Source organism: Meriones unguiculatus, chromosome 3 (genome assembly GCF_030254825.1).
Source record: "Meriones unguiculatus strain TT.TT164.6M chromosome 3, Bangor_MerUng_6.1, whole genome shotgun sequence".
NCBI lineage: Eukaryota > Metazoa > Chordata > Mammalia > Rodentia > Muridae > Meriones > Meriones unguiculatus.
Genome location: NC_083351.1, coordinates 16,046,647 through 16,066,047, shown reverse-complemented (window position 1 = coordinate 16,066,047; position 19,401 = coordinate 16,046,647). Strand labels below are relative to the sequence as shown.

The 19,401-nt window shown below is 49.5% G+C and overlaps 1 protein-coding gene across 2 annotated transcripts; it reads left to right on the top strand.

Moving 5' to 3' along the window:
- Nucleotides 1-37: 37 nt before the first annotated feature.
- Nucleotides 38-18,279, top strand: Fuca1 (alpha-L-fucosidase 1). Of its 2 annotated transcripts, none has more exons than XM_060379293.1 (8): nt 38-543; nt 1,962-2,096; nt 4,433-4,570; nt 7,556-7,661; nt 10,637-10,837; nt 11,987-12,177; nt 13,674-13,773; nt 17,800-18,279. In XM_060379293.1, exons 1-8 carry the CDS (start codon nt 53-55, stop codon nt 17,842-17,844), a joined length of 1,407 nt encoding a protein of 468 aa, XP_060235276.1. In that variant the 5' UTR covers nt 38-52; the 3' UTR covers nt 17,845-18,279. The 2 variants fall into 2 exon arrangements, with proteins under 2 accessions (XP_060235276.1, XP_021487161.2); XM_021631486.2 differs by lacking the exon at nt 17,800-18,279 and adding an exon at nt 14,210-14,922.
- The last annotated feature ends 1,122 nt before the right edge of the window (nt 18,280-19,401 follow it).

The window sequence follows — 19,401 nt, the reverse complement described above, 5'->3', positions numbered from 1 at the left end:
CGCTCGGCCTCCTTCCCCCTTTCAACTCCAGAAGGCTGGCTGGACCGTAGGGATGACCCCGCCCCTTTCCCTCCCGAGCCAATCACTACTCTGGGAGGCGGGGCTATGCGCCGACGCCTGCGCATTAAGAGGGGGCGGTGCGGATGCGGAAGCAGGGATGTGGGAACTGGAAGGTGAGTGGCGGTCGGTGGGAGCCTGGCGGCTGCTGCTGCTGCTCTCGGCCACTGTGGCCCAGGCCGTGGCCGAGGCTCCTCCGCACCGCTACAGCCCGAACTGGCAGAGCTTGGACTCGCGGCCACTGCCGAGCTGGTTCGACGAGGCCAAGTTCGGAGTGTTCGTGCACTGGGGGGTGTACTCGGTGCCCGCCTGGGGCAGCGAGTGGTTCTGGTGGCACTGGAAGGGCGAGCGGATACCAGCCTATGAGCGCTTCATGAAAGACAACTACCCGCCCGGCTTCAGCTACGCCGACTTCGGGCCGCAGTTCACGGCGCGCTTCTTCCACCCGGACCAGTGGGCTGCACTCTTCGAAGCTGCCGGGGCCAAGTGAGTGCGGGCCGGGCTCGAGGGGGGACGGGGCAGGCCCACGGTCGGCGCGCCTGACCTCGGGAGGCCCCGAACCTCGCGTTCTGCATCCTGGAGGAAGGACAACTGGTGCCGAAGAAGAGAATCCAGCTGGGGATTAGCTTTGAAAAACGAAGGCGGGAAAGCACTGGCTACTGCGCCTTTGTGGAGAGAGGGTAGAGCCCGCTGTTTGCTCTAAAAGGGCCAGAACCCTCTGAACTGTCATCGGCCCTGAGTTGTGGCCCTGAACCTTAGGCTACCGCGGCATCCGTGGAAGGTTATAAAACGAAGCCGCCCGACTTCTTGTAGGCCTGTGTCTCTAAATGGAAAAGGAAGGCTGGGAGTTTTGCGTTGCTCTCTGTTTGTGTTCTCACTCACCCTCTCTTCCTTGTAGAACTTGGAAGAGGAACAGGGTTGTTAGGGCAGAGAAATTTGGCTGACTTGGGGACCGAGGGGTTTGGCCAGCTGGTGAAATAGTAGGAAGCTTCCTGCTTCTGGCTTACAGGCGTCCTCCGGGTTTCATTTTCCTCTGGACCTTGGGGTTTCTTGTACTGAAGGGAGACGCTGTGTACTTATAGCTGGCTCTTAGTGTTTGCCATTACTTGTGTGGGGAGTAAAAGGCCTGAAGAAACAGGAGTCTGTCACTTAGCCATCTCCGAGATCCATAATTTACAAATGAAACAGGTTGGACTCCAGCCTCTTTCCTGACTCCCTGCTTAATGGCTAAGGTTATTAACCTGGTGTCCTAGAGATGAAAGCTCTCGAACACTGCACAGCCAGGGCCTGCAAGCCATACCCAGAGGGACTAGTTATTTGCCTGGCTTTATACATCTTAAAAGAGGAATGTTTGTGTGAGCCTAAGACACAGAACGACCCTGAAGTCCAGCCAGTGATGAAATCACATGTACGTGTTATCTTTTTAAAATTTTTAAATTGCTGTAAAAGTAAACGACATAGTGGCAGAATTGATTATTTCAACACTTACCTATTCAGTCCCAGATAGTTGAGTCTTTGTCACCTTAAATGAAAGGCAATTCCACCAAGTTGGTTAAAAACAAGCAGCTGCCACCCCTATCATCTTGCCAATGGAACATGGCGGAGGGCTGAAAACAGTTCATGACTTATGCCCAGAAGGGTTGAGTCTGAGAGCTAAGGTACACAGTTTTTCCGTCACCTTTCCCTCCCCTCTGGGCCTCCAGTGCCTCCTTCCATCCTTGAGTCACAGCTACTTGAGGGCATTGTCACTGTAGAGGCATCTTGGTTGTCACAGTGACTCATCCAGTACCTTTCCTGTAGTCCAGATCTCCCTGCCATGTTAAACTTCTCGGGCATGCTGGGCAAGGCCATGGTTGTGGACACTGCCCGCTTCCTTTGTCCTCACTTGGTTTTGATGTCTGCAGGTATGTGGTCCTGACCACAAAGCATCACGAAGGCTTCACAAATTGGCCCAGTCCCGTGTCTTGGAACTGGAACTCAAAGGACGTGGGGCCCCATCGTGATCTGGTTGGTGAGTTGGGCGAAGCTGTGCGGAAGAGGTGCGTGTCTGTGGACATCCCAACCCTCCAGTGTTCCATCTCTGTTGCCTCTTGTTTGTCTGCTAGGGTCATGTTCAGCCAGTGAGCAGATGGGCTCCCAGGCGCTGGGTTTGAGATTTGGTGGATTTCACATGACTAAAGGTGGCACAATGAAAGAGGTTCACAGCTGGGCATGGTGGCACACACCTGTAATGCCAGCACTCTGGGAGACAGAGGCAGGCAGATCACTGTCAGTCCGAGGCCAGCCTGGTCTACAAAGTGAGTTCAGGACAGCCAAAGGCTACACAGAGAAACCCTGTCTCGAAAAACCAAAAAAAAGAGAGAGAGAAAGAAAAGGGTTTGCAGTGGGGTGAAGGACACCCAGCAGAGACCATGATGGTCCATTTGCAGCCTGCAAAGGATTTCTTGGGAAAGTGCAGAGAGCTTTCTAGTATGGGATGGATGCCAAGGACTGGGTCTCACCTTTCTCTTAGTAGCCACCAGCACCAAGGGCTAAGGGCAAGCTCTGATAATGGCAGATCAAAAACTAAAAAGGGAAGCACACAAATGATTCTTTCTATTCAACACCCCCTAGTATTTGTCACTTAGTAGGAACTTGTCAGACAGGATGCTACATAGGGATGATTCTAGCACCTGGGAGGCAAAGGCAGGAGGGTCAGGAGTTCAAGGCTGGCCTTCCAAACATGACCCCAGGGCAGATTCAAGCCATGACACTGAGCCCTGTCCCCAGTCACCTTCACATATTCAGGTTTTGAGCCCTACTGGCTATGTTTGCTGCTAAGAAAACAAACAAACAAACAAAACACGACTTTGTGCTGTGACTATTTGAGGGATGGGCTGATTGCCTGTTTATATAAATCATGTTTGGTTGGAACACAGCCATGCCTGTGTTACACACTGCCCATGACTGTCTCATGGAACAAGTTGAGAGCTGAGACAGAGACAGAGCTTACAAAGTCCATGGACTGTCTGGACCTTCAGGAATACATTTGCTGACTCCTGTTACTTGCTCCGTGCTGCACTTGGCAATAATTTTCGGGTAAACATCTGTCTAATCTTAGGTCAGATCTGGCTCAGATCTGGACTTTGGAAGTAGCTGTTTTCTTCTTGTTTGGTTTGGTCTGACGAGACGAGACCTTGCTCTGTATCCCCAAGGGTTTGAAACCTGCCATGCAGACCAAGCTACCTTCTAACGTGAAGTACTCCTCCTGTGCCTCTGCCTTCCAGGTACTGGGGTTCCAGGCCTGTGCTGAGTCACGTGCTGAAATTAACCCCCGCCTCAGCTTTTTTCTTATCTGTGCCTTGCCGTGTTATTTCTCTTCCATTACCTACATTGTGATGTTTGCATAGCACCACGTCTTAATTGAACCATAGTAATTGTACATTTTTATGAGGCACGGTGTGACATGCATACAGTGTATAATGAGCAAATCAGGGTAATTAGCATTTCTAGCTCCTTAATCATTTGTCATTTCTTTGTGTTATGGACCTACAAGCTCCTTTTTTCTTTAAAAAAAAGATTTGGGGGCTGGAAAGATGGCTCAGTGCTTGAGGGCGCTGGCTGTTCTTCTAGAGGAGCAGGGTTCAATTCCCAGCACCCACATGACAGCTCACAACTGTCTGTAGCTCCTGTTCCAGGGGATCGGACTCCCTCACACAGACATACATGCAGTCAAAACACCAATGTACACAAAATACAAATAAATAGTTTTTTTTTTAAGTATTTAATATGAATGGGGATATAGCTTATGACAGAATGTTTGCCTAGCATAGCTGATTCCCAGTCACATAGCAAAATAAAGTAAGAAGCCAGGCAGTGGCGGTGCACTCCTTTAATCCAAGCGCTTGGAAAGGCAGAGGCAGGTGGATTGCTGTGAGTTCGAGGCCAGCCTGATCTACAGAGTGAGTTCCAGGACAGCCAAGGCTACACTGAGAAACCCTGTCTCAACAAACAAAGAAACAAAGATTAAAAGTAACATATATATCAAGGATGGTGTCATGTGCCTTTAATCCCAGCACTTGGTAGGCAGGAACAGATGGATCTCTGTGAGTTTGGGGCGAACCTGGTTAATGTATGTATGTATGTAAGTATGTATGTGTACATATGTGTGTGTATATATGTATGTACATATATTCTTTAAATAAAGAAGTAAAGAATCTCAGATAACTTAGGCTGGCGTCAAACCCACTTGGTAGCCAAGGATGACCTTGACTCCTGATCCTTCTACCTCCCCCTCCAAAGCACTGACACCATACCCAGCCTGATTTCTTCATAAAATGAATTGTCTTTTCTCTGCCTAATGTCTTTTCTCTGCTGCTGTGTGTTTCTGTTTAAGGAAGATACGCTACGGCCTCTACCACTCTCTCTTGGAGTGGTTCCATCCACTCTATCTACTTGATAAGAAAAATGGCTTCAAAACTCAGCACTTTGTCAAAGCGAAAACAATGCCGGAGCTGTACGACCTCGTTACCCGGTAAGAAGGGGGTGGTCAGGGCTGACGGCCTGTGTTGGTGTCAGAGCTGCCTGTAGGATGCTGTTAAGGGCTCTGGTCAAGGCTGCTGTATGAAAAAGTAGAAGACTCCAAATAATATATAAAGGGTGCTGACATTGGTTCAGAGTATGTTTCCCTTCCCAGCTCTCGGAACTTCTGGATGGTGGTCACGTACTAAACTGTACTTTTACCCACTGAGCCCTCCTGCCGGTCCATTTACCTGCTTTCCTCAAGTTACTTGTGGGAACTTCTTTGTCCCCACTCTCATTTTATAGATTTTGTTTTTGTTATTATATCTGTTTTTCTTTATTTCTCTTGATTTCCTTCAGACAGGGTTTCTCTGTGTAGTCCCAGCTCTTCTGGAACTCATTCCGTAGACCAGGCTGGCCTCAAACTCAAGAGCTCCACCTGCCTCTGCTTCCCAGGTGCTGGGAGGCATGTGCCACCATGCCCAGAAGTTTTCCTTTTTGTCCCACTTTGTAGCCCAGCCTGGCTTCAGATCCATGTTGATGCTCCTTTCTCAGCCTCTGAAGTGTGAGGATTTCAGGCCTGAGCCACTGGAGGTCTTCCTTGGTAGCCTATGCTGGCCTCTGATTCCAGGCTGTCCTCCTGCCTCGCCGCCTGAGTGATGGGACTGCAGCCATGAGCCGCTGTCCCCAGCCTCCAGCCAGCTCCCCTCATCTGGCTCTAACCAGATGACTCTCGGGGAACTATGCTGTCAAAACCCTGCAGAGGGCTGGTTAGGTGTTGGCCAGGACTGCGGATTTGAAATCGTTTAGTTTTGGGTTTGTTGTGTTTTTTTCCCCCCTCTTTTTTCTTTTTCTTTCTCCTCTCCCCTCCTTCCCTCTCTTCTCTCCTCCCTCTTTCCCTCCTCCTTCCATAGCCTTATTCTCTAGCCTTGGCTGGTCTCACACCTCTAGCGGTCCTGCTGCCTCAGGACTTCCTGAGTGCAGGGCTTTATAAGGATGTGCCACTGCCCCTGTTCTAGGCTGTGTGGCTTAGAGCAGATTGCTTCGTCTCCCTCACTCTCCTCTCTGTCCCGGAACTGGGCTTAGTGATCATGGAAGCTCAGGATGTAATGGACATATGCTGCCTAGGGCACATGGCTGCACAGAGAGAGAGAGAGAGAGAGACTGCCATCTCGGCTCTAGCTGGACTTCAATAAGGCTTTCTTCTGGAGACCATCTCTGGCCTCGCTGTGGAGTGCAGTGAAGGCCTGTCTTTGGGCTGGCTCACACTTGTGCTCCCTTCCTTCTTATTTTCAAGCCTCATCAAACTCTTGGCACTTAAGTGTGCACGGTAATGCTTGTCTTGGACCTTCACAGTTATACACGCCTAAGCGGCTCAGAACGGTGCTAATGGGGAAGGTGCACTAGGCCCCAGCAGGCTTCTCCAGCCAGACTGGGCAGCTGCCAAGAGTAGATTGGTGCGTAGCTCAAGCGCTTACAACACCCACAAAGCAGAGACCCTTACTTTGTACCTCTAGAGTACCAGGGGCTCACTGTGTAGCCCAGGCTAGCCTCTAATTTGTAATCTCCTAATTCAGGCTCCCAAGTGCTAGGGTTACAAGCATGAGCCACCACACAGCTTTTTTTTTTGTTGTTGTTCTGGGGACAGGACACAGGTCTTCAAACATGCCAGGCAGTGCTCTACCACTGAGCTACATACCCCAGGCTGCAAGCACTGTTTTAATCACATTTTTAAAATTTTGTGTCTATGAGTGTATGTGTGTGGGCACACGTGCACCACAGCACACAGGTGGAGGTGGGAGAACAACCTAGGAAGTCGGGTCTCCTTCCTGGTGGGCTCTGGGGGTCAAACCCAGGCCATGAGGCTTGGCACAGGCAGTGCTACCAGCTCATCTGAGCCACCCGGCCTGCCCAAGCACCAATCTCTTTTCCAAAACGAATTTATTATTTATGTGTAGTTTATATGCACCATGGGCAGCGGGTGCCCGAGGAGGCCAGCGAGCATCAGATCCCCCGAAATGAGAGTTAGCGGTGTTTGTGAGCTGCCATGCGGATGCTGGCGACCAACCCCGGGCGCTCTGCACGCTGTAACCTCTGAAAGGGATAACAGGAGGTTAGGGGAGATACAGCTAAGTGCAGCAATTCTTCATTATTACCACCATGTTTTAATCGATTCTGGGTGTGTGTGCACGCGTGTGCCGCACGTGCATGAGTGTGCCTGCAGAGGTCAGGATCACGTGCAGGAGTCCGCTCTCTTCCCGACACCTGGGTCCCAGGGACTGAACTCAGGGTGTAAGGCCTGGCACCTGCTTGCCTTTATACCCGAGCCATTTCAGCAACCCCCTTTTGTTTTTTTGTTTGTTTTTGATACAGGGTTTCTCTGTGTAGCCCTGGCTATCCTGGAGTGCACTCTGTAGATGAGGCTGACCTCAAACTCACAGAGAGCCACCTGCCTCTGCCTCCCGAGTGCTGGGAGTAAAGGCGTGTGCCACCGTGGCAGGCTCCAGTTCTCTTTTCATTAAAGTTTTTACTTTATATGTATGGGTGTTTTTCCTGCATGTTTGTCTATGCTCTACCTGTATGCCTGGTGCCAGCAGAGGCCAGAAGGCCTCAGATCCCAGGGGACTGGAGTATAGATGATTGTGGGTACAGGGACTCAAACCTGTGTCCTCTGGAAGAGCAGCCAGTGCTTAACTCCTGAGCTAGCTCTTTACGCCCTCCCCCTAAGGCTCTTTAAAACAATGCCTGTGATAACAAAAAACTACTTCTCACCTCTTTACTCTCTGCATTGCGGTTTTTATGATCCTTTCCTGTCAGGGGTCTCTTCTTTCTGATGGGCTAGGAATGGAGCCCATGGCCTCACGTGGAGTAGGCAGCTGCTCTCCACAGAGCCGCACTGCCAGCTCCAAGTTTTAAATGTTTATTGCAAAAATCTGTCGGAAAGACTGGACTATGTACAGATTTAGACAGCAGACTGTCCTGGTCACATGTCTTCCAGCTACAAGCCTGACCTGATCTGGTCTGACGGGGAGTGGGAGTGTCCTGATACGTACTGGAACTCCACAGGTTTCCTTGCTTGGCTCTACAACGACAGCCCTGTCAAGGTAGGTGATTACCTGACTTACCCAAGAGAGTGCGAGGGGGCATGGTGCTACTTAACCATAGTCTCAGCTATCAGTGGGCTATGGCAGGGGCAAGTCGCAGCAATTCTCCTGCCTCAGCTTCCCAAGAGCTAGGATTATTATGGGTGGATGGCACCACTCCTAGCTTTATATTCAAGGTTTGTTTTTTTTTTAAGATTTATTTATTTATTATGTATACAATGTTCTGTGTGCATGTACACCTGCATGCCAGAAGAGGGCACCAGATCTCATTATAGATGGCTGTGAGCCACCATGTGGGTGCTGGGAATTGAACTCAGGACCTTTGGAAGAACAGCCAGTGCCCTTAACCTCTGAGCCATCTCTCCAGCCCTATTAAGTTTTAAAGAGTACTTAGCTAATAAAACCTTCCCCATAGTTGGTACAACTAGCTGGTGCACAGGCTGCCCATTTACCTCTTGAGTGATGGGACTTACTGAGTGGCAGAAGTTTTAATCTTTTTTTTTTCTTTTGGTTTTCCAAGACAGGGTTTCTCTGTGTGGTCTTAGGTGTCCTAGACTTACTTTGTAGACCAGGCTGGCCTAGAACTCACAGAGATCCGCCTGCCTCTGTCTCCCTCCCGGAGTGTTGGGATTACAGGCAAGTGCCAACACGCCTGGCCGAAGTCTTGATCTTTATGATAGAAAATGTCAAAGATTTTACATGTTCTAGATTTGTAGATTTTAGGGAAAAAACCTCAGTATAAAACAGTGTGGGCTGGGTGGTGATGGAGTACGCCTGTAAGCCCAGCACTTAAGAGGCAGAGGCAGGCAGATCTCTGTGAGTTCCAGGATGGCCAGAGCCACACGGAGAAAGTGTGTTTGGAGGAAAAAAAGAAAAAAACAAGCTTGAAAGCTGGAGTGTGGCGTGGTGAGAGAACATGTACTTAGAATGCATGGAGCCTGGGCTTGATCACGAAAACCAACGCTGAGCTCGGGTGAAGGTGCCCTGTGGATTCCTATCTGTGGGGGTCTTGCTCGGTTGTTATTGCTAACTCGGAAGATGGGAAGAAAGGAAAGAGAAAAGGTACCCTGAGTGATGAGTGTTGGTGGAAGGCAGTCCCCATGTGCTGGAGTGAGGCTCACTGGTGAGCTTGCTAACAGCATATCCAAGGTGTGGTCTGGGGACACTTGCCAAGTCTCTGGGGCCTCCCAGATGTGCACTTGATCCCCAGGCAGTTAACGCTGGCCTAATACCATGGTCTGAATTGCCCACATTTGTCTCCTGCATAAGTCTCTGCTAAATGTTTAAAAGGCAGATACTGTTATCCACCAGGGCACCCCGTCTCTGCCACAATTAAACGCAGTTAGGGATGAGCACATGACTGCCAATCACAACTTGCTATGAGCCAGGTAATGTGGTTCGTGCCTTTAATCCTGACACTCAGGTGGATTTCTGTAAGTTCAAGAACAGCCTGATCTACACAGGGAGTTTCCAGGCCAGCTATGGCTACATGGTAAGATTCTGTCTCAAGAAATAAAATGGGGCTGGAGAGATGGCTCAGAGGTTAAGAGCACTGGCTGATCTTCCAGAGGTCCTGAGTTCAATTCTGAGCACCCACATGATGGCTCACAACCATGGTGAAATCTGGCACCCTCTCTTGGCATGCAGGTGTATATGCAGATAGAGTATTCATACATAAAATAAATAAGTCTTCTTTTTAAAAAAGAAACAAACAAATAGATTAACTTAGGAAGGTTGGCATCTCATACGCATCTGAGGTGCCTTTCCTCCAGACTGTGCCTTCATGGAGCCAGGTCGTGTGCTGCATGGAATGACATCCACATGTGCCTGGTTAAGGAGAATCAGAAAAGAGGAAAAAAAGGTAAACAAAGGTACAGAGCTGGGGAAGGAAGCAAATGTCAACCACAACTATTTAAAAACCACAGCGAGGGCTGGGAGAGGGCTCAGTGGTTAAAGCCGGGACTGCTCTCGAGTTCCCTTCCCGGCAAACTCCAGTGAACCGGAAGCAGGCACCCTCCTCTGGCCTTGGGTACCGCACACATATGCACTGACATACACACAGGCAAAACACCCACACACATTTTTTGTGGTGTGCTTATTAGAAGTGCGTGTATGTGTGCCTGTGTGAGTTTCTGTGTACTGTGTGCATGCAAAAGCCCAGAGGCCAGAAGAGGACTCCAGCTGTCCTGCACCTGGGGTTACAAGTGGTCATGAGTCACCGTGTGGCGCCGGGGAACAAGTCCAGGTCTACTTCCAATTCAGTGAGTGCTCCTAACCTCCGAGCCATCTCACCAGACGCCCGCAAACATTTTTTTAAAGATTAGATTAGGTTGTTTATGGGTATATGTCATGTTGTGGTGTGTGAGTGTTTTATCTGCATGAACCATGTATGTCCCAGAGCCAGTGGAGGCCAGAAGAGGGTGTTGGCTCTCCTGGGACTGGAGTTACAGGCAGTTATGAGTCGCCGTATGGTGCTGGGGGCTGCACCCACAGCCTTTGTGAGCATCAGGCACTCTTAGCTGATGAGCCGGCTCTCCAGTCCCATACCACTGAGTGGCCCCTGAGTGCTAGAGAGTCCTCATGCTCCCACAGCAAGCACCTCACCACTGAGCCACCTCCTGAGCCCCCCAGACCATCTGTGAACCCACCCCCTATGTGCACACCTACTCTGGGCATCCCTCGGCTGGCCTCTGGGCTTGGGCCCTGGCCCTGGTGACTTTAGGGGGTGGATGCTGCTTTGAGGTAGACATTGTCCATCTCTGGCCTCTCCCGCTAGATAGCAGCACGACCCCCATCAGGACAGCCAAAAATGTCTAGTTTCCCGCGTGTGCCCCTTAGAGCAACATGGCTCCAGGGGGAGAACACAAGTGCAGTCCCTGTTCCTCCTTCTAGAGAGGCTGTTGCCAGATGGGTCTGCGCTGCGTAAAGGAGCCAGGGGCTGCTCCTCCGCTGACCCCGTCCCCTTCCTCCTCTAGGATCAGGTGGTGGTTAACGACCGGTGGGGTGAGAACTGCTCCTGTCATCACGGAGGGTACTACAACTGTCAGGACAAATACACACCGCACAGCCTGCCAGACCACAAGTGGGAGATGTGCACCAGCGTGGACAGGGCGTCCTGGGGCTACCGACGCGACATGACCATGTCTGCGATTGCCAGCGAAGATGAAATCATTAAGGTCAGAGCACTGTGCCCTAGCTGTCTGCTCACCGCAGATCAGCCCTCTAACTGGGGGTCCAGTTGGAAGAACCTGCCACCAGCGCTGCAGTATGCAGAGACAAAACCTCTCCCAAGGGCATTGCCACTATCATGGAGGAAGTGATTGGTGGTTTGAAACTTTTTTTTTATTATTAATTACAGTTTATTCACTTTGTATCCCAGCTGTAGTCCCCTCCTTCATCCCCTTTCAATCCTACCCTCCCTCTCTCTCTCTTTTTCTCCTATGCTCCTCCCCCAGTCCAGTGATAGGGGAGCTCCTCCTCCCCTTCCATCTGACCCTAGTCTATCAGGTCTCATCAGAACTGGCTTCTTTGTCTTCCTCTGTGGCCTGGCAAGGCTGCTCCCCCATCAGGTGGAGGTGATCCAAGAGCCAGCCCATGAGTTCATGTCAGAGATGGTCCCTGGTCCTATTATTGGGGAACCCTCTTGCATACTGAGCTGCCTTGGGCTATTTCTGTACAGGGGTTCTAAGTTATCTCCATGCATGGTCCTTGTTTGAAGTATCAGTCTCAGAAAAGACCCCTGTGCCCAGATTTTTTGGTCCTGTTGCTCCCATTGTGGAGCTCCTGTTCCCTCCAGGTCTTTCTATCCCTTCTTTCATAGGAGTCCCTGTACTCTGCCCGGAGTTTGGCTATGAATCTCAGCATCTGCTTTGATACCCTGCTGGGTGGAGTCTTTCGGAGTCCTTCTGTGATAGGCTCCTGTCCTGTTCCCCTGTTTTCCGATGTTCGTCTCATTTGCCTTTTTAAGTTAGATCTGTTTGTTTGTTTGGGCAAGTGTGTGCCACAGTGCACATGTGAGGTCAGCAGACAGCTTGACAGTCACTTTTCTCCTTCTCCCCTCTAAGTCCTGAGGATCAAACTTAGTCACTCATCTTGGTGACAAGGGAACTTGTAGAGTCCTGACCTTCGCCATCTTCTTAGCCTCAGGGAAACCTTCATCTACAGAGATGCTCTTCCCAGAACTTAACCCCCTTTTTCTCTCCTTGTGGTGCTAAGGATTAAACCCAGGGTTTTCCTTCTCTTAATATCCGTTACTGTCTGTTTATTGTAGACACTGTCAGGCTTGGTAGTCATGCCTCAGCTTTCATTGTTTCTGCCTTCTTTAGGAGTTGGTTCAGACCGTAAGTCTGGGAGGCAACTATCTTCTCAACATTGGACCAACTAAAGAGGGACTGATCATTCCCATCTTCCAAGAAAGGCTTCTTGCTGTTGGCAAGTGGCTGCAGATCAACGGGGAGGCCATCTATGCCTCCACACCCTGGAGGGTGCAGTCCGAAAAGAACGGGACAGTTGTGTGGTGAGCCTTGCCTTCTTGTGTGGACAGGAGAATGACTGGTGATAGCCATATTGTCAGTTCTCAGGGAAAGTAATCCAAAGTAAAGAATAAATAGCAAGAGATAGCTGATAGATGGATCGATGGATGGATCGATGGCAAAATGTCATCAAACTGAGCACTTAAAAAAAATCCAACAGATCATATGGGGAAGCCCTTTAAGGCTAGAGTTCCAGTTAGAGGGTCCCAGGAAGAGCAGAGTGAGGCATCTAACTAAACAAGAGCAATGAAGTAATGTCATTGCTCTGAGGCTCACAAACACCCAGCAGAAATCATCTTGGGGAAGTTGAGGCAGTCAGCCAGAGTGAGGCAGAGCAGCGAGCCCACAGCTAGGGCTCCCAGGCGAAAATCAGCAGATAGCAGCCAAGAAAGAAAATGTCATCGAAGCAGGGCTCCACAACATCCAGGAGAAACACACTGGGGAAACTAGGCCCATCAGCTGGAATGCCAGAGGTGCTTTCTCTCCCAGGATGAGCTGCCCATCGCTGTACCTCTGGCTTCCTGTTCCCCCTGGGGATAGACAATGGGAACTCTGTTGGAGATGGCTGACCCTAGCTGTTCTCAAAGACTCAGGGGGTTTTGCTCTTGTTTTGTTTGCCTGTTTCCCTTCCTGACACCAGGGTTAGGGGTATGTGAGAACCCAGCAGAGCGCCAGGCCGGAGCTCAGTGTCCTGTCAAAGGAGACTGGTGCCAGGACAGAGGGCCTTGCTTTTCCAGGGGCCACATTAATCCCTACAGATAAATTTCCCGTGAGGCAGTTTTCATCCTGTTTCCTTAACATGCTGACGGCTCAGGCAGTGAGTGTGTCGCCATTTTGTATGCTCCACCCTCTTGATTTCTCGTGGATCTGGAGATTTCAGTCACAAGTTGTGTGGCCTCAGCTCCTAATAAGAGGAAGTAGCTGGGAAACACGCATGTTTTGTTGGTGCTGTGTGGGTCATGGCCTCAGCCATAGGGAGTCTTCCAGCTTCTGGGGACAAGCTGTCCTCCTGTCCCTGCCTCCTTCGTAGCAGGGATTATATGTGTGCGTCACCATACCCAGCACAAGCTCTTCTCTGTGATGTTTGTTTTGAGGCATGGGACTCTGTGTAGACCAGGCTGGACTTGAACCCACAGATGGGTACCTGAGTAGTACTGGATTAAAGGTGTGCATTACCAGGCCTGGCATTTTTTTTGGCGGGGGCAGCAAGCAAAGGTTATTGAGGCAGCAGGAAAGTCTGGAAAATGAATTGCCAGAAGGTTAATTTTAATTTTTTAAAGAAACTGTGACACCCTGGTGAAGGTGGATCATAGGGGATTTAAGACAGTTCTCTAGACCCCTCCTTCCCGAACACCTTACTGGCTTCCTAGTAGTCCAGACAAGCATGAGGTCTTCAGTGGGTGAGCTCTGTGAGGGGGTGTGAGGGCCGGTCAGGAAATACCTGGCCTCACCGTGGGCAATGATGTTTCTTTATCCCCAGGTACACCACTAAAGACTCAGCTGTTTATGCTACCTTCCTGTACTGGCCAGAAAATGGGATCATAAGCCTCAAGTCCCCCAAAACTTCCTCGGCCACAAAGGTAAGAAGGCTCATTCAGTCTCTCCTAAGCTTTAACTTGTCCTGTTTTGGTTTTCATTCTTCCAGCGCCGAAAATAGACCCCAGGGCCCAGGCACGCTTAGGCAAACCCTGTATGCTGAACTGCATCCCCACTGTCCTGATTGTTTGTTTGAGCCAGGTTCTTTTTGTGTAGCTCAGGCTAGCCTCAACCTGTGGCACTCCTGTCTCCGCCTTCCCAGTACTAAGATTCCAGCTTGTGCCCGAGTGCCTGGGAAGATAGAGCTTTTATTTATGAGCAGGAATGAATGACAGGCTTCTGCCCCTTCCTTCCCCGGGTTCCTTCCACATGTGTGTCCCACCAGACGGTGCTCACTGTTCTGGTCCCGCTCAGTTGTTCCTCATCATGTATGTAGCAAACATCTGCCCATGCTGCACCCCCCCCCTTTGCCTTCCGCAGATAACGATGCTCGGAACAGAGGGAGAGTTGAACTGGACCCAGGACCCCCAGGAGGACCTTGTGATCTCTCTGCCCCCTCTGCCACCCTCCGCTCTCCCAGTACAGTTCGCCTGGACTCTAAAGCTGACAGACGTGAAGTGATCCGGGGACAGACCGCCCCCGTCGGCTGCTTCCCTTTCCTCTAACAGGACCATCAGTGCAATAAAGTTGCTTCCCTTCCCCACCCCATGATGGCTTTTCCAGCCCATTTTAGTCAGTGGGAACCTGGTCTACCATGCTGCCTAATGAACGGATTGAAGATGGGAAAGCCATTGCTGGCACCTCTGGTGAACAAAAAGGCCTGGAGCTCATCAGCCGAACTCAGCCACTCCTTCCCTAGGATGAATTTCCCTCTGTTCTCTGATGACCTACCTTATAGTGAGCCAGTTAACCCATTGCCTGTGGAAGCAGGTCCAAGAGGTTTGGCAAACTCAACCCCCTGTGCCTTATAGCATTGTCACTAGTCCTGCAGGGACTAACCTGATCCCACAGGGCTTGCCAGGCTGCCGTGGTCATCTCTTCAAAGTTTGCAAAGGAAGGCGAAAGCTCCAACGTTCAGCATATCTTCAGAGATAGGCCGAAAGAGCATGATTCTGCCTGCCTTTAAAAAAAGATGGAAGAAAATTTGTCAGATTGTTTCTACCAAAAGCATGTAATAAAACTCTCTTTCCCTAGCTTCAGTTCCAGTTGTTTGCAGCTTTACACTCATTTTCTGGTTTTTATTTAAAAAAAGGGGGGGGGAGTGGAGAGTGGCCCGGAGGTAGAGCTCACTTGGTACCATGCTTGCCTGGCATACACAGAGCCCGGGGTTCAGTCCCTGGCTGTATAAACCAGGTGTGGTATGCATGCTCCGGTCCAGCAAGGTCAGAAGTTAGTCATGCCTGACTATATAGTGAGCTCAAGGCTATCCTGGGCTATTCATGACCCTATCCAGAGAAGGGAGGAGGAGAGAACTTGCTGGGTCTTCTTAATGCAGAACAGAGTCTGACTTCTGTGGGTTTTCTCTTTACTCTGGTGTCATTCTATGACAACTACCAGCCAGGTATTCCAGTGCCTGTTTGCATGCGTGTGTATGTGGGCTCTAGAAGGCCAGGAGGGGGCACTGGGTCCTCTGGAACTGGAGTCACAGATAGTTGTGAGGTGTCATGTTGATGCTGGGAACGAAAATCTGGAAGAACAGCCAGTGTTCTTAACCACTGAGCCATCTCAGCAGCCCTGCCCCAGGCCCCTAGCTCCCCACCCCCACAGACAGGGTTTCTGTATAGCCCTGGCTATCCTGAAAATCACTCTGGACCACACTGGCCTCAAACTCAGAGATCCACCTGCCTCTGCCTCCTGGGATTAAAGGTGTGTGTCGCCACTACCCGCTTCCCTACTCTTTACTTTAATACATACATTTAGAATTCTTCGCTCGACTTTTAAGTAATGATTTTCTCAAGCATGTACGCAATGCAACACTTAAAATCTCATGTATCCACAGTGAGGTGGCTCAGTGGTTAGGAGCACTTGCTGCATTTTTCCCGGCACCCACAATAGTCAATCTTCAACCTCCAGTTCCAGGCCATTCAACGCCTGGCCTATGGCCTGGCTACATGCTGCATACTCACACAGACACAAATATAAAAATGAGATATTTTTTTTTAAACTCTCAAATAGGACTAGAGAGATGGCTCAGCTGTTAAGAACACTGGCTGTCTTTCCAGAGCACGCGGCTTTGTGCCAGCACCCAAACAGCAGTTTACAACTATCCTAATTCCAGTGCCGAGAGATTCAAAGCCCTCGTCATGCCTCTGCAGGTACTGCACGCACATGGCACTCAGATTTACATGCAGACAAGATACTCAGAAAAATAAAAAAACAACTATCTGGGCTGGCACTATGGCTCAGCTGGGTGAAGGTGCTTGCTGCTAAGCCTGACAGCTCTAGTTCAATTCCTGGGCCCCACACAGTGGAAGGAGAGAGCCAGCACCCTTGTTCTCTGGCTTTCATGGTCACATGCTGGCATGTTTGTAAACACCTGTGTGTGCACAAAGGAAATAAGTGTGAAATGTTTTTTGATTGAAAAAGAATAGAACACCAAAAAACAGTGCCACATAGCCTGTACAGGGTGTCACAGCATAATTTTGGATGTTATGAAACACAATATAGAGATGCTTGAAGTCCTCTAAGGAAAATATACGATCTTCAGTGTTTAGTCTCACTGGACCCATGATGCTTTTTTGGATTTGTTTTAATTTATTCACTTTACATCCCAATCATAGTCCCCTCCCACCTCTCCTTCCCACCCTTATTTTGTTTTTTAAGCCATTTTTTCCCAAGCAGGGTTTTTCTGTGTAACCCTCGCCATCCTGGAATTTACTCTGTAGACCAGGCTGGCCTCGAATTCACAGAGACAGCCCTGCCTCCTCTGCCTCCCGAGTGCTGGGATTAAAAACATTTTATGTCCTTAATTATGCTGTGGAGCCTTGTGTAAGATGTGTAGCACTGTTCTTTGAGATATATATATATATATATATATATATATATATATATATATATATATATTTTTTTTTTTTTTTTAATGAAGTACTTTGTGTTAGAGTAAGGAAATCAGGAAAGCCAGATATGGTGGCATGGTGGCACTAGCCTTTAATCCCAGTACTGGGGAGGCAGAGGCAGGCAGAGGCAGAGTTTGAGGCCAGCCTGGTCTACAAATGGAGTCCAGGACAGCCACTGCTATTACACAGAAAAATCCTGTCTCAAAAAAACAACAAACAAAAAAACCCAAACAAGGAGAAAAGAACAATCCATAAAAAGTAGAAGCAAATTACAGAAACCAAAGGAACAGAACACAAGAATGAGAAACAGAAAAAAAAAAAAAAAGAATGAGCAACAGGAGTAAAGTGTTTTTGGGTTTTTTGTTTGTTTGTTTGCTTTGTTTTGTTTTTCTTTTTAAGATTTTATTTATTATGTAGACAATGTTCAGCCTGCATGTGTGCCTGCAGGTCAGAAGAGGGCACCAGATCTCATTATAGATGGTTGTGAGCCACCATGTAGTTGCTGGGAATTGAACTCAGGACCTCTGGAAGAGCAGCCAGCTTCAGCCCCTAGCAACATGGCCTGGAAACACTAGGCCTTTCAGAAGGCAGATAAAGGGACCTGGGCTGGGAACTGGCTGTGGTTTAAAGCACGGGGGGGGGGGGGGGAGTTCGGGGAGTGCGGGGAGAGAGGAAGTTCTCAGGACCTGTACACAAGTACAGGAGCTGTAAGACCTGGAGTCTCACTGCTCAGGATCGCGCCCTTCCCAGGAACTCTCACAGACCACAGCTCGATTCAAAAGCAAGAGGTTTTATTGCTATCGCAATAGGGTCGCCCCTCCAAAGACAGGAGGCGACCCCAAACATGCAAAGCACAGGGCTTTTCTACCTGAAAATCAGGTCACTTTTGCTCTATGGTTTACAGGTGGTTGTAGCTGGTTTACAGCTGGTTGTTTCTCAGAACAGTTCACCCCACCCTTCAAGAGCTCTCTGCACCTGGCTTCAATTCAAATAACCACAGTTTCTCATTCCCAGGTGGTCCCTCAGAGCTTGTACAAATGTCCAGACTCTTTGTGGTAAGGGCATGATCTGAGGGCAGAGCTTTCAAACACTTGCAAGGGATCAAGAGAAGAGACAAATTTGTCGTGCAAGTCCTGTAAGGTAACCCAGGTCACTGTTATCTTCAGAATGACCCACGCGTCAGCAGCGTCACCTACAGCAAAGCCACCAGGACACCAACAAGATACTGCTTGGCTGCATTCCTGCCCCCTTTTCATGTTATCTCCCTCCTCCCTTCCTCCTGCTGCCTATCAACCCTTCCTCTGCCCCTCCCTCCCCCTCCCTCTCCCACTCTCTCTCACAAGGTAACCCACAGCTGAGAAACACTCATTCCTCCTCCCTCAGGCTCGAAGAGTGCTTGGGCCTCTTTTCCACTAACACGGCCCCTAGTAGAAATGCAGTTTTGTTTTCCATTTGTTTTTAATAAAGGTCTTGTGTAGCCCAGGTTACGTGTGACACCATGGCCAGCTCTGCTTTAATTTTGCAATGGAGTCTGATGTTATCCGTGCTATTCCGGGTAGGCTGAGGTTGAGAGCACACACGTGGGTGCCCGTATGTGTGTGCCTAGGTGCTCTGGCCCACGTGTGCACATGTGGAAACCAGAGGTCAATATCAAATGTCTTTTTTTTTTTTAATGTCAGGGGTCTTCATCTGTTGCTCTCCACTTTACTTTCGGAGAGACGGTTTCCCACTGAACCTGGAACGCATCATTCTGGCTAGACTCACAGCCCTGAAAGCCCGGGCATCCCCATGCCCTGACGGGGGTTACAGGCATGTGCTCCCACACCCTGATCTTTTGTGGGGCCTAGGGGTCCAAACTTAGGTCTTCATGCTTGCAAAGCAAACACTTTACCATCAAACCATCTCCTTAACCTCAGAGTCCCTTCTGAGTGTCTCGGACTGCAGGCATTGACCGCAGCACCCAGTGAGTTTATTTGACTGGGCTGGAGAGGTGGCTCAGTGGTTAAGAACACTGGCTGTTCTTCCAGACGTCCTGCGTTCAGTTCTCAACAGCTCACAACCGCTCCAACAGTGCACGCTCCCACAGGCAGGCACTCACGCCTTCGTGTAATTAAAAGTCATGATTTTATGAATTTTTAATTTCTTTTTTTTTTTTTTTTTTTCCAGACAGGGTTTCTCTGTATAGCCTTGGCTGCCTGGACTTACTTTGTAGACTAGACTGGCCTCGAGCTCACAGAGATCTGCCTGCCTCTGCCTTTGGAGAGACTATAGGCATGTGCCATCACCACCCAGCACCATACAGTTTCTTTACCTCGGGGTCACTGCATTTGTATTCAATTTGTCTGATGAACTTAAAAATATGTTTTTATTGTTGCTGGTTTTGGGTTTGTTTGTTAGTTTTGCTTTTTGAGATGGGAATCTCTCTACTCTGTGAAGTGCTGGCTGTCCTGGAACTCTGCCTTCCAAGTGCTGAGACTAAAAGCATGCGCGGTATCAGGCACCTTGGGCTGTGCAGAAACCACTGTCCCCAGGGAGTCCTTTTCACCAGCCCAACAATTCTGCTAATTCCTGAGGCTTTTGGTCTGCTGGTGTCTTCTTTTTCGTAAACTCTTCACC

What these genes read in the sequence shown, in the direction of transcription:
- Fuca1 (XM_021631486.2), top strand. Translation starts at nt 53, where the DNA reads ATGACCCCGCCCCTTTCCCTCCCGAGCCAATCACTACTCTGGGAGGCG. An exon ending in TTCGAAGCTGCCGGGGCCAA is followed by an intron (nt 544 to 1,961) that starts GTGAGTGCGGGC and finishes TGATGTCTGCAG; the next exon opens with GTATGTGGTCCTGACCACAA. An exon ending in AAACTTCCTCGGCCACAAAG is followed by an intron (nt 13,774 to 14,209) that starts GTAAGAAGGCTC and finishes TGCCTTCCGCAG; the next exon opens with ATAACGATGCTCGGAACAGA.